Here is a 14,101-nt window from a genome sequence, read left to right as displayed (position 1 = left end):
TATGCTCTGCAACAATGTGCTGTGGCATTTTTCTTCTCAGCCTCTAAGGCAACGTTACCAACACACTACTGCAGCAGGTAGCCCCTATTCCACTTACTGCACTTCTGGCAGAACAGGCAGTGTGTCCCTTTGATTTGGAGGTAAATAAATAAACCTTCATTGATCTGATCCACTGCATATGACCTAGTATTTCACCTGGAATAGACAAATCTGTCCTTGACTTCTGTCACCACCACACAATTTTAAGAGTATTCAGTAGTCAATCTACACGCTTAGGATGATAGGGCTGTCCTGTGTAGCTAACGAGCTACCTGAAACTTCCGCATCAGTTTATATGATTATAAGCCCATTTTAGACCAAGAGGAAAGATGGAGCGTACACACCAAACTTATTTCCAGTTCACTGGCACTGGTAACATGCACAAAAGTTTTAAGATTGCTGGTATGAAAACAGAACAGGTGATAATTTAATAGCTACCTGTTCACATTAAAGATTAAAGGAAATATGTTATCAATACTGTTGAAATACAAGGCTTTTGAAAGCTATTAAAGGGTTTGTATTACATTTTGGGTATTATGAGGCACGGCATATACATTTACAAAACAGAAAAGAGGTGTTTTTTTTTTTTTTTTTTACTTACATTGAGAGCTTCCATATCTTTATGAAATTCCCCTTCCCAGAATTTGGGGAGCTTTGAGAATATGGAATTGTCAGTCACCTGACTGCCAAATTTTGAGTCCAACCAGTCAGACAGCAAATCTTTGGCTTCTTCCAACATTATCTATAAAACAATTATAAGTGTAACTGATGAAAGACTTGTCCTGTTTAAACTGTGCTGAAAGATCTTACTCTGAACAGAGAGGTTCGCTTAAGGAAAAAGACACTTGGCTGTGAATACAGAGTAATCTGTGCTTCTATCACATTTTTATCACATTGTCCTTTATATATATGGATGAAACACTCAGAGGAAGGAAGACAAACTGGTAACTGACATCTGTTTTGATATTGGTCACTTAAATGAGCATGTGGAATTTATGTTGTAAACACTGGATGGGATCTGCAGTTACCACACCACCCATTACCCCCATAATTGCTGGACAATCCTAACAGAAGCCTTTCTGTGCACATAAATAAAGTGTTTGAAAGACTGATTTGAACCTCAGCAAGGATGCATTTCTCAGTCCTATACTAAGAGGTGGATTTTTAGTTATTTACTCATTTACAACAGCATATAGCTCACAAGGTGTGATTGTTTAGATTTTAGTTGCTTTTCAAGTTCTTTCAGGTCACTACGCGCTTTTATAAAGATAGCTGATTCTACAATAGATGTGTTTTTTTTTTTAAGGTGAGATAGAGAGGTACTTCTCTCATACCCTGTGCTTCCTACAGTGAATATGACAAATAATCTGAAAGCAAGAAAAGAGGCATGTGGAAGCCATTTACTAAAAGCTAGCAATTTTATTGCCTGACTCGAATACCAAAGCCCAATAGTGTCAACAGGATTACTGTTGCTAATTGTAACGGTCTTTGGGATAAAATTTATTCTGAACATAATTAAGTTTTATATATTTTTTTCTCTCATCAGAGACAAACTTTTGTGTAGAAAACCACATGTAGTGGAATGTCATATACGATTGTACAGCAATTTATAGTACAACCCCTACTGAAAACAATTTCATCAAGCAAAATACTATTTAAAAGCCCTGACTATTATAAAAATAATTTAAAAAGGAGCTCAAACTGACCTCATGACATCTATTGATCTCTTCTGCAGGGAGTTTTGCTTGCACAGCTGCTTGTAGAGGGCCAAAAGCAGACTTCACTGCATTTTGAATTTTTTCCAACATTTGCTTTTTATCTGGGTCTGTCGTCTCATTTAATTTAACTGAAAAGAGCTACAAAAAAAGAAAAGGTTTAAAAAAAAAAAACAACTTTCAGTACAGTAGGGCTATGTTCCACACACAATGTGTTATCTTAGCCATACAGTACCTTGCTTTTGATGAATAATATGTTATGCTTTGATATCAGACTACTATAAACAGCTTCGATATCAGACTACTGAAATGTAAGCACATGTATTCACTAGTCCAAAAAAATGTAGTTCATATCTCAATTTAGTTTTTCAAAAACTTTATAAATCACTAAACCTTAATTACTGTTGTTTAGTAATTTTTACTTTCTATGCAGTTGATTACTTCAATTACATAGTTAATTATCCCAAATCTGAAATGGAGAAGCTTCAATGTGAAACACAAAGAGATTAAATGCTGTGCTTAAAAAGTATGTCACGCAATGACGGCTGGGCAAAATTTCCAGGCCTCCTAATTCCCAGGCCTGTATTTGATTCATTAGACCAATAATCCCTTTGTGATCTGTAGTTCTAAAATGACCAGAGAATCACCTTCCCCCACGTTTAGTCCCGCACACACAAATTATTACATCCTTTAAGCTTTCAAGACTTTTTGTTCTTTCCAAGGCCATCAGTGGTACAAAATGGAAATCTCACAGATATCTACAGCTTTAAAATATTATGGACCATTAGAAAACCTATTTTAAAAGGCTACTTTTGAAGTTTGCATTCTAACAAATAAACATACAAATTTTTTTTTGATTTTTCCCCCCCATCACATCAACACCATTATACATGTTTACATATGTGGTATAAAACAATATACAAACAACTTTTATAGACATAAAAAGTCAGGAATGCCTTTTACATGGATAGTTCTTGTCAATTCTAAAATCAGTGATAAGCTATTCTAGTAACACTTCTAATTTGCGTGATAGCAGTTCAATAGAATAAGTGAAACAAGCAGAAAGTTTAAACCGGCAGCAAAGTCAGAGGCATTTTTTAGATGCTTTGCTATGTTACTGAGTAAGAACCTAAGACGCTAGCAGGGATTAAATACTGAGCCCACCTCTGAGGCAGTTTTAACATCTTCAAGTAGCTGAGCTGGTGTTATTTTGTTCTCCCTATACTGTTCAAAAAGGTAGTTCTGCCTTGCTCTCTTGATGATCTACAAAGCAGAAATACGGAAATATTCTTGTGAAGCAGAACAATAGTTATAGAAAGTGCAAATAAAATCTAATGCTATTAGATATAAAAAGCTTTTCAGGATCCATACAAATTTAACAAAATGCAAGAATCACAAGCAGTAATACAACTTAAACACACCATATATAGTTAATTAGCTACCTCAACAGAATTAATTAGCCATGTCAACAACAGACAGTGAAAGAGGCAAATAAAATAAGTTATCTTTGTAAAATATTTACTCTTCATCATTTATAACACCACTCGTTTATGTATGAGTAGTTTGCTAGCACAGGAAGTCACAGAAATCAATGACTGTGTACAAAATACATCTCAGTAAGTATATTATTCATCTTGGCTTAAAAAATAGCAATTGCACATGATTCTCTGACTTTCATGCACAAACTACAGTATTTTAGATTACAATTTAAACAGGCCTTACCTTATCATCAATATCTGTAATATTCATACAATAGAAAACATCAAATTTAAAATAATCCCTGAGGATTCTTCTCAGGATATCAAATGAGATATATGATCTAAAAACAACAGCAACAAAAATTAGTATTAGTGTTTAGTGAATACCTCAAATGTGCTTCTATTCCATGCAAAAACTACTTCGATATCAGTCAATAATTTTATAGCAGTTTCAACTCACCCTCATCCTCTAGCAAGTTTTCCCTCACACAATGACAGAACATAATATGCTTCTAACCTTAAATCTTGATCTTTGAGACTAACAAGACCATTGTCCAGTAATACACTTATCTAAATAAAGTACATTTTTCTCCTTAATCTTTGCTTACTTATTAGTGCTGTTACTACTTATATCAAGTGCTGTAATTACTTTTATCAAAATAAGCAACTACAGTACCTGGCATGTCCCATGTGAGAAGCATCATATACTGTTGGACCACAACAATACCATGTCACCTTTTTTCCATTCTGTGGCTGAAATATTTCCTTAATTGAAAGGGATGGTACAGTGAGTAGAAAGAATTGAAGACACATGCTCTCAGCCAAAAACACCACATTTGGAAAATCAGAACATGAAAAACATGGATTTTTTATATATATATATATATATATATGTATGTATGTATGTATGTATGTATATTTTTAAAAAAAGCTTATTCCACTCCTAGTTTTACTATAAGAAAAGATCATCACTAGCACTTAAAAGAGAACATAAGCCGCCACACCCTGTTATCCGCACTCTTATCTATCCAGATACTAGATTACTAAGATTTGGATTAGGTAGGCCATTGTTCAAGCTGTGTTCACGAGGGAAGATCAGGCTTTCTTTTGCATTGAAAAAGGCTAAACAGTATTGCCATTTCATATATTCTGGGACATTACATACTGTGTAACATTGGTATTTCTAATATTTCCTCTCTTCCCCCAAGAACCTTCAGCTAAGGCCACAGGAAGTTTTACCACTCTGTATTACAATAATATAATTTGCAAGATTTTTTTTTTTACTCAAGTGACATCTAAAGAAAGAAACTGTGGTTTTATTTTGTTCGCACTGCCTATGCTTACGTGTTTTACAGTTGAACCACTGGCTATTTTGCATGATGATAACTTGCTAATGCATGTTATATATTAAGCAATACATACATGCATACATACACCTGTATATTTATTGTGTATATTGTAGCACTTGCCTCACCAAACACACTTGACTGAGGCAGCATTTCTGGCATGTGCTTGTCAGAATCCCACAAAATAAACCCCAGAAACCTGTGTACTAATAAGGAAGACACTTAAGAAGCAAACATTTGATGACTCCTCTGTTTGCATTTTTAAGGAGATCCTCACTTTTCATTCATTTAGTCACCTTATTGCGAGTCAGGCTGTTGTAGAGGCAGAGTCTAGAATGTTTTGTCCCTTCAGGGGGAGTCCAAGGGGGCTGCATACGCTTGCCTTTACCTAGAGGAAAACCAATTTAAATAGAACTGAAAATATAAGTAGTTTTGCAGTATAACATTTCCTTCTTATCACATCATTAAGTTAGTTCAAAAGAAAAAATATATATAATTGCACAAAACAGCTCCAATTTAGTAATCCAAACTACTTTTGTTAGAGCTAAAGTCACTAAAAAGCCACTAAAAGATTTCAATCACTTATTTTCTGCCCTCTGCCTTGCCACACCTATTACCTTTGATTCGAGTAACAGGAAAGAAAAGGGTATAAAAGTGAGAGCGTGCAATTCAGTTAAAGCATTAACAAGAGCTTTGAAACTTAATAAAATATTAATAAAGTGCTATGGCAGTCCTGGGCTTTCTGCAATGCTGCTGACTGTATGTATTGTGATGGCATATAGATATCATACAAAGAATTTGAAAAAAAAATCTCTGGAGACCAGACTTAATCTCTAGAGCCAATATTGACAGAGTTTGTGTACTTAGCGTGAGAGGGAGAGGAGACCAAAAGGTTTAGAAAGAGCCTCAGCTTTTAATCATATGTAGTTGCTATGTACACAAGGCATTTCTGAGCACTCTCAATTACCACAAATGCGCTCCAATTCATCAGCAGGTTAAATTTTGCCATTAAGGAGAACAGATAAAAATCTGGGTAATATCAGTGATAATATTCAAAGGAGATGGGAAGACCTGTAATTGCTGTTCTTTGGGGAATTTCAACATTTTGAAAACTGCCTTTGACCTAAATAGGAATAAAAGTTCGATACTTTTTAACTTGGTAGAATTCTTAAACAGTTACACATACACAAATAGTGTAACACAAATTACAAAGCAACAGTAAACTGTTGTCAAAACAGAAAGTTTATATTTCATCACTACATTTCAAAGTATTTTTTTGCAAATTTTTCATTTTTTCCTTTGGTGTTTTTCTGCATGAACATCACTGTGATAACTGTGTTCAGAAAAAATCTGATTTCAATAAATCAGTGTCCACAGAACTAAAAGGGTTTATTTTAATTAATCACAACCTTCATTTTAGATGTCAGGACAGTAAGCCAAAGAACCACACTTCAAAACACTGAAGACTCACTCAACATGGAACACACTGTATGTGGGTGGGTTTTGGATGCTTTTCAGTTTACTTTTGGGAAGGTGGCATGTCCCTTTTGTGCTGCTGCTTTCAGCTCTTCTACTCTGCTACACAAACAGTTTGGGAAAGTGCAGGCTTATCCTTGCATTTGTTTTCTTTTCAATTTTTAACACAATTGTTAAACGTGTTTTCAAAGAACGTATGGGCATGTCATCTGTCAAAGAGTTGCAGTTTGCTATGCACAGGGCTGCTTGCAGCTGTAATGATGTTAAACTAATCACCACATTAACCTGGAATGGAAGCAAAACAGGAAATTCAAAGATACACTGAAGGTACCAGGCTAATACATATAGTACTGCCTTTAGGAATTCTCATGGTAGGCATTTTAACCACAATTAAAATATTATACAAACTATTTGTTTTGACAACAAAATTGCCTTTCTGATCCTGTGTTTCAGGAAGCTATTCATTAACTCTGTTTCCCTAATATCCTCATATGAAAATTTTGACAGAAAACCTACAAGTAACATACATTTCCATGGTCCAAAAAAAAAATTAATCTCTTCCTCATCATATTTTTTTGAGTGACTGCCTAAATAAGAAAAAAAAATGTAGAAAAGAACTTCATTTAATCTGCGTGCCACGGATCCACAGAAATATGTGTTTATTCTAAATAGTTTACTTTATGTTACTGACCAGAACAGTTCAAGTGCAGTAGCAGTCTATCCATAACACAGACCAAGGTATGGATTTGTTTGCTCTTTGATTTACAAAGATTATACTGGTATGCTTAATTGCGGCTAATGTTTCCCTCAGGGAAGGAAGCCTGTGTGGGTTAGTCTAATAAAAGATAAGTCACTAAAGCTTTTTTTTCCTTACAATCACACTAAACACAAGGAAAAAAAAAACACAAGCTCACAACAACAACAAAAAAACAACGGATAACTGACCCCTAAAGGTCTCAGTTTGTGAATTAAGTGTCACACACACACACACACATATATATATATATGTATATATATGTATGTGCGCATGTTCTATATATCCACATGGATACCAAGGGCAAAGTAAAGGCATGCTGTTTAGTCTGCTCAAAGGCATCCCTGCCCACAGTAGTCTTCCCCTGGCTGAACTGAGGTTCATTTGCTCTAACCCACCTCTGGAGCTCTCAGATACATCCAAAAAACCACTGTTAATATATCCAAGGCCTAACAAGCATGGTGGATCCATGCATTATTTCATCCTGAACATTGCAGAACACCATTTCAGGACTTCTGATAAATATGCACAGATCAGAAAATCAGAAAGCTAATGAGACAGCCCTTCAGAAAGAGAGACTTTACACTACAGATTTTGTGGACAGGAAAAACTGAAGCCTTTTCTCTGGTTGTCCCACTCTGATCCATGACAAACATTCTGCAGACAAATCGTAGTTAGTGGCATTAAATCTGCTACCAGAGCCAGCAGTACAGCTGCGATCCCTTCCCTGCTGGAAGGAAATCAATAACCAGCACAAACACATGCAGGCACACACAAAATCTACTCTCAGCAGTCTGATTTTAACTGCTGGTCTGCTAGGAACTGAGAACACACATGATGACACGTTGTAAGAAGATGGCATTGGAGTAATATTAGTCAACTGTCAGCCAAAATGACAAACACATTATGCATTCATTTACAGATATTGCAAGCACTATACAACAGCTCTGTGTTATTATTATTAATTATTTCATGACTCCCTGAGGAAGGCTCTCACTATAAAGTAATTAAGTTAGGCTAGCTCACTGGAAATCATGGCAGGAGTGATGCAGCTCCCAAAAACGCCAGCACCCATGCTTACTCAATGACCTAGATCAACCGGTTAGCATTTCCTGAAATCATCAGCAATCCCTAAATTACCAAGGTTAAAAAAAGAACCCCAAACATTCAAGTGTTAAGAACCCCCCAAAAATCAGTTTTAACAAAATAACCTTAAGAAGCAGCATGCAATTTACTTTATTATGAATTTGTACATTATAAAAGAACTATTTAGTTACTCCTGCAGGGAAAAAAAAAGGTGGATTGAGAAAATCCTGACATTTTAGGGAACAAAGCAAAACCCACATATCCATTTACTATTCAGTAGCTAGCTTTTTAAAGAAAACACAAATAATCAAATTCTGTATATTGAAGAATTTTAGAATCAGATGTGGAAACAGAGCTGTAACATTCGAATAGTTCAGGATCTGAGTATTACACAGAAACAGTATGCAAGAAGAATTTCATGAGCTTGAATACAAGTGGATCATCAAATTGTAAAGTGTGCAAGAGTATGAAAGGGAACTTTTAGGACTGCTCAGCAACAAAAATCAATACAATGTCAGCTAGTCTATAGCCTGGCCACCAATTTCATATTACTCACTTGTTTGAAGTTTACAAGGGTCATTTTTTTCACTGCTGCCATCATAGATTGCTTCTATGTGTCTGTACCACCGGACAACATGGAAATACTGGTCCACAGGTGGCCCCGAAAACTTTCTGAATACCTCCACATCTGCATGTGAAAATGTGAACCCCTGGATATAACTACGAGTGCTCAGGTACTCGTTCAAAGCCTTCACCCTGGCTTCCTCTTCACTAATGCTCAGAATAAAACTGTAGCTGGAAGCTGTAAAGACAGAGGCACAGGACATTTGGTCAGCATTAAAAGAAGGAGATCCCATGACCAAAATATATCCTTATACTATACATCACCCCCTCCAAATTAGCTCTGGCAACTGACAAGGAATTTGAGGAAAATATTTTTAATACAAGAGACTGAACAACTAGATATTTCCTATTAATAGGATTATGTTCACACCATCGTAAGTTTTTTGGAGAAGTCTTTACAAAAGTAGTAAGGACAAAAGCACAGGTTCTTTTCATGAAGGAATATTAGCTACTTGAAAATGGAGAAAAATCTCCATGCATAACAAATTTAACCAGTCTCTTTTCCATGCTGCTAAAACACTCATCCAGCAAATATTTGCGTAAAATTAATTTTTTAAGTTGTGGATAGGCTGTGGATACTTCTACTGAGCTGAGCACATCCTGAAGTCTTTACAGGACTGGTGCAAACATGCAAGCTCCCAGCACCACACCGAGTTACTCCCACTTGCTCCAACAACTGCAAACACTTAAGCTGTTGCTGTATAACCCCACATTTCTCCTAGACCACCCTCTCTCCTCAGAGGCATGAGTAACACTTAGAGAATACAATGAAGAAAAGGAACAGAAAAGATATTAGAACATGCTTCTCCCTCACAGTATTTTAACACCATGATTTATTTGGTACACAGGCAATGCAAGTTTAATTGCACCTCTTCTTTGCAAACGCAGGAACGTCTTCCTATGGAGGAAGCGGCCAAAGGGTTCTGGTAGGGATGCTCACAGTAATAGCATGCCTTGAGCAAGTCAGTGGGTACAAGGACTAACACGGTGATTCAACATTTGTAACTCCGTTGATGTTCAAAGCAAAGTAAACATTAAACCAATGTCCTGCTTGGGTAGTCAGCCAAGAGAGTAATTTAAGACATAGTCAAGGACATAGCGCAATAATGTGAGAGGCACTATCAGAACACCTGTCCCTGCTCCCAAAACCCATAAGGAACCGCTGTTACAAGTGCTGCTTCTTGCATTGGTATACACCTTTTTCTGCACAAGTAGTTCCCAAAGGATTGGAGGTGCTCTTGGAAAGGGAAGGATGAACGAGGACAGGGGAAGAGATGGTTAGGAGAGGGTGTGAGGAAATGCATAATTGAAAAGTTTTTACAAATGCATGCCAATATCACCAGTTAGGACTTTATGAGCAGCCCATTTCCCATATTGAAATCAATTATTAAAACATCCTAGTAAAAATTGAACAGCTGCTCTCAAGGAGAACAGGAACTCAGATAACAGGGAAATGGCAGCTAGATAGCAAGTACATTTGTGTTTGACTCTTGAGCATTAGTAAGTTCAAGTGGCACACCACTTTAGAGGCCAGCAGAACTAATAAATGGTCAGTGATAGAAAAAATAAAATCAAAGATCACAAAAGATATTTAAAATTTATACACAAGTGCCAAGTCAGATTTATGTAAGTTCTCAATCCTTCTTAAGGGCTATCCATGCAATTGTTCATTAAAAATAAGGAATAAAGAGTAAATAATGGTTCACAGCTAGACCTTATGGGCTAGTCTTACCCAGCTGAATAGGATTCAGCTTTGGCTCACATAGTTAATTTTACTATAAATTTTTCAGGTTCCTAAATATTTACTGATGTTTATCATCACAGGACTTCACATGTTTACACACATAAAATAGTTTGAAATAGTTATGTTCATTAACTATGGAACCCTAAGACATAAGTGAATTTTGCATCCATGAATCATATAAGGGAAAAGCCCCCCCACACCTCAAATACTTCACCCAAATACTCAAAAATTTCACCCAAATACTGAAGGAATAATCCATGCAGAAATGAAACTGTATCTCAAAGAAAAGATCTTTAAAGATCAGTTGCAAGGAAAGCAACACTCCACTGGCAAAGTATTACTAGGGTTATTATGACCATTAATCATACACCAAGCTGCTAATGGGAAGCAACTCAGTGTATCTGAAACAACGTAAGTGCTTTCCAACCACATCTATAAACCGATCTAAAAGGGAAGTTGTACGAACTAACACACAAATTAAACAAAGATGACAGAACCTATACATGCTACTTTTAGTGAGGAGAGGTAGCAAACACTGCCTGTGATTGTTGCTACCAGTTCAGCCCTGATAAGCAGGGCAGACAAAATTACTTTGAACACTCTAGGCGTATGCATTAATACCTGAAATTACACAGTTTGACGTTATGTCTCGGTGTAAGAGCAGCAGACTTTAAAGTGCAACACATCAAAGAAACCAGTTAGCCCAGGGGACCTCATAGGAGGATGTTTTTTTGTTGAGACGGATCACTGACTCAAATTCATCCCAAACTCCCCGCCTATGATTACATGCCAGGCAAGAGCCGCACAGCATGAGCACACCTGGGCAGATGTTGGAGGGTTTTTCAGGGCACTGCAGCAGCTGGGCCACAGCTGCCTCAAGCTCCCAGCAAGCTTTCTGCACAAATACGAGTTCCCCACGCTGGTTTCCGAGGCTGCACTGAGCTCCAAACTTCCTTTTCTAAACCGATGTCTGCTTTTCAAACTATGACTAGTGTACAGCTAGCAAGGTTGTACTCAACTACACTCCAGTCAGATTGAAAGATACAAGCACATCAGCTGTGTTGAAAAAAGCGCTGAGTGATCAGTGCTAATACGAGCATCCCATTTCAATATATAGAGAACAAAATCATTCCCACTGCTGGCATTCATGTGAGTAGCTCCGACTTGGACTGAACTAACAGAACAAAAACGCTTCTCCTGAACCACAGGGCATTCTCCTGGGAAGAAAGAATGAATACAGTAACACTGTATTTGAAAGGCAACAAACCACAGGGAGGCAGTGTCACTTCTTTATGTGAAAGAACTCAGTCAAAATTATCTTTATATAGAAGTTTGTTCCAGTTTCATTGATATCACTACTAAAAACAGTAGTAGTAAATCTGCAGAAGCTTTTTTTCCTGTGATTTACATCCTGCACCCTCAATTCCTGCCTGTGAGTCTCACAGTACCTTTAATTCATAACACACTCTCACTGAAGAAATTTCCGGGTGTCTCTTAAGTGCTTCATCCCCTCTCCCCATATACTTCAGTATCTCCAGCCTCTCTTAAATCTCCAACACACCTTTGCTCAGTCTGCCAACTGCATGCAAAGAGGCATCCCACTGTTGAATTTAATTATTACCAATCAATGGATTCAAAAGCTACTGAGGGAGAAGGGTCAGTAGACCATATAGGACCAAGTCTCCTAACCCGCCTGCTTTAGGAAACTAGGCTAAAAATCAGCCTCTCTCTTGAATCATCCTTTTTTCTTTCCTCCTAAAACAAAAATTACAGTTGCTGCTACTCAACAGCATTAGGAAGCGTCTTCCTGACAGCAAAAAAAGCAGGAGTACTACAGAGCTGTTGCATAACACTGGTTGTTAACTAATGTGAATGGAATGATCCGAAGACACCAAGACATCACTCAAGAGCAGCTCCGTTCAGAAAACAAGCACTGAGCATGAGTCTTGGAGAGGCAGCAAAATAACCTTCAAAAATCCCAAGAATGAATATTACTACTGTGACACTCTCCCAGCATTAAAAAGTTGTTTCCAAAAAATTCCACTGTAGACATTAATACAGTTCTCATACAGTAATTACCGGTGCACAGTTTGGACAATATAATTTGTCACACATTCTTCCTTCCATATACAGAATGCTTTGTTGACTGCTGGAGGACACTAGGAATTTGTCTGGAAGACTGCAGCAACACGCAGACTCGAAGGCATAAGATTATTTCTGCATTTTATTTGTATATAAAACAGCTTTCAAAGTTGACGATGCGAAACCTACACAATATCAAATTTGATGGAAATTGTTCAGTTTTATTAACCTGAAAATGAAAAGGAAAACATGTTCTTCCAAAGCTCTATGTTCCTTGAAGGAGTTGACAGCAGAGTAAATATAAAAAAGCCATAAAGCAAGCAGTAAGCTAGATTAAATAAAAACAGGGAGTTACTTTGCTTCAGGGAAAAATTAGTCTTCCTGGGCATCCCTGAACCTGCTAACCTTGTCAGTCATACTTAGAAGTCAACTGAAATGTTCTGGGATTTCTGCAGACACATTCTCTGACGAAAACTCTTAGGCTTTTCTGAATATTTCTTTGCCAACTGGGCTTTTGCAAAATGAAACAATTAATAAGAGATACCCGTAACATGTCAATATTACTGTGGTCTGACATTGGGGAATAGATTATGGCTCAAAACTGGAAAGACAAAAACAGGACTTTTCAAGACTCACACAGTGGGATCAAGGGGCTTTTAGCAGAACTAGGATTTTTAAGATAGGAGTAGCCTACCACAGAAGAGCTTCTCAGCCCTGTTCACTTCAGCCCCCCTAGTTCCACTTTCATTTTTCCCAAACTGAAACCAAATGTAATACTGGCAATCCAATGGCTACTTGCCCATTAACAAGTTTAACTAAAATGTTTCTTAAAGTACTCCTGATCTGAGCCTTTGGTGTCCTCCCACTACTGCCCCTTAAACAAAATAAGGAAGATACATCTGAAGAAGACAGTCCTTTGAAAAATTTAAGTGTTTTTGGACTCCCTTACACAGGAACATTACCTGTGATAAGCTGAGAGGAAAATAACTTCCAGCAATAAAGAAAAGGGGACAAAATATTTGAATCTACAGATCCTTAACTGGAATGACAGAAATTTCTAAACCCTTACACACCATAATGGTATTTCACACTTGTACAACTAGTACGCCAAGTTCCCATTTGCTACAGTAGTGCCAAAAATTACAGGACTACCCCAGCCCTCCTTCCATATGGAAGGCAGCGCAACCCATCATTAAAACACGGCCACATAAAAAACTCTGGAAAAAGCCAAAGTTCAGAGCCGAGTTCAGGGTAGAACAGGCAGAGATAAGGAACGAGAACAGCGGGTGAAGAGGGCAGGTGCCGGGGAGCCCCAGTGCCGGCCGGCAGCAGGCGCCCCCCGCCTCAGGTCGCCCGCGCTGAAGGGGCAGCCCCTCCCCAGCCCCACCGCCATTTCGCGCCCCGCCACCCCCCGCCGACCGCCATTTTGCGCCCCCGAGCGCCACCGCCCCAGGGCAAACACCCCCCCCCCCCCGGCGCGTGACGTCACGGCGCCCACCTGACGCCCTAACAGAGGCCGGCCGTGACATCACCCCACCGTCAGGGCGCCGTGACAGCCCCGGCGGACGCTTTCCCGCGCCTCACCGGGACCCGCGGCTCCGGCCCCGCGCCTTACCCGGCTCAGCTGCGGCCGCTGCCATCCCGCCGCCTCCTCCTCCTCCTCTCGCTGCCGAGCTGATGCAACAGCGTGCCCGGAAACGGTGCCCCGCCCCGCCCCGCCCGCTCTACGTTACTTCCGACCGCCTCCCCGCCGTCAC

General features: G+C 38.5%; 1 protein-coding gene across 3 annotated transcripts in view; it reads right to left on the bottom strand.

The window, feature by feature from the left end:
- Positions 1-14,076, bottom strand: part of CARS1 (cysteinyl-tRNA synthetase 1) — a 35,054-nt gene extending 20,978 nt beyond the window's left edge. Inside the window, exons 1-8 of one of the 3 annotated variants that reach the window (XM_035540088.2) lie at positions 13,960-14,076; positions 8,451-8,696; positions 4,875-4,966; positions 3,909-3,997; positions 3,477-3,573; positions 2,919-3,017; positions 1,746-1,895; positions 641-781 (exon numbers count right to left, since the gene is read on the bottom strand). In XM_035540088.2, coding sequence (XP_035395981.1) covers positions 641-781; positions 1,746-1,895; positions 2,919-3,017; positions 3,477-3,573; positions 3,909-3,997; positions 4,875-4,966; positions 8,451-8,696; positions 13,960-13,984 — 939 coding nt within the window. In that variant the 5' untranslated portion in view covers positions 13,985-14,076. Of the gene's footprint in view, positions 1-640; positions 782-1,745; positions 1,896-2,918; positions 3,018-3,476; positions 3,574-3,908; positions 3,998-4,874; positions 4,967-8,450; positions 8,697-13,842 lie in introns of all 3 variants that reach the window. The other 2 variants (XM_035540086.2, XM_035540089.2) reach the window with 2 other exon arrangements.
- Between the last annotated feature and the right edge of the window lie 25 nt (positions 14,077-14,101).

The sequence above is a fragment of the Cygnus atratus genome, chromosome 5, assembly GCF_013377495.2.
Source record: "Cygnus atratus isolate AKBS03 ecotype Queensland, Australia chromosome 5, CAtr_DNAZoo_HiC_assembly, whole genome shotgun sequence".
Lineage (NCBI taxonomy): Eukaryota > Metazoa > Chordata > Aves > Anseriformes > Anatidae > Cygnus > Cygnus atratus.
Note: the sequence above shows the minus strand (reverse complement) of the source record. Positions and strands in the feature narration are given on the sequence as shown.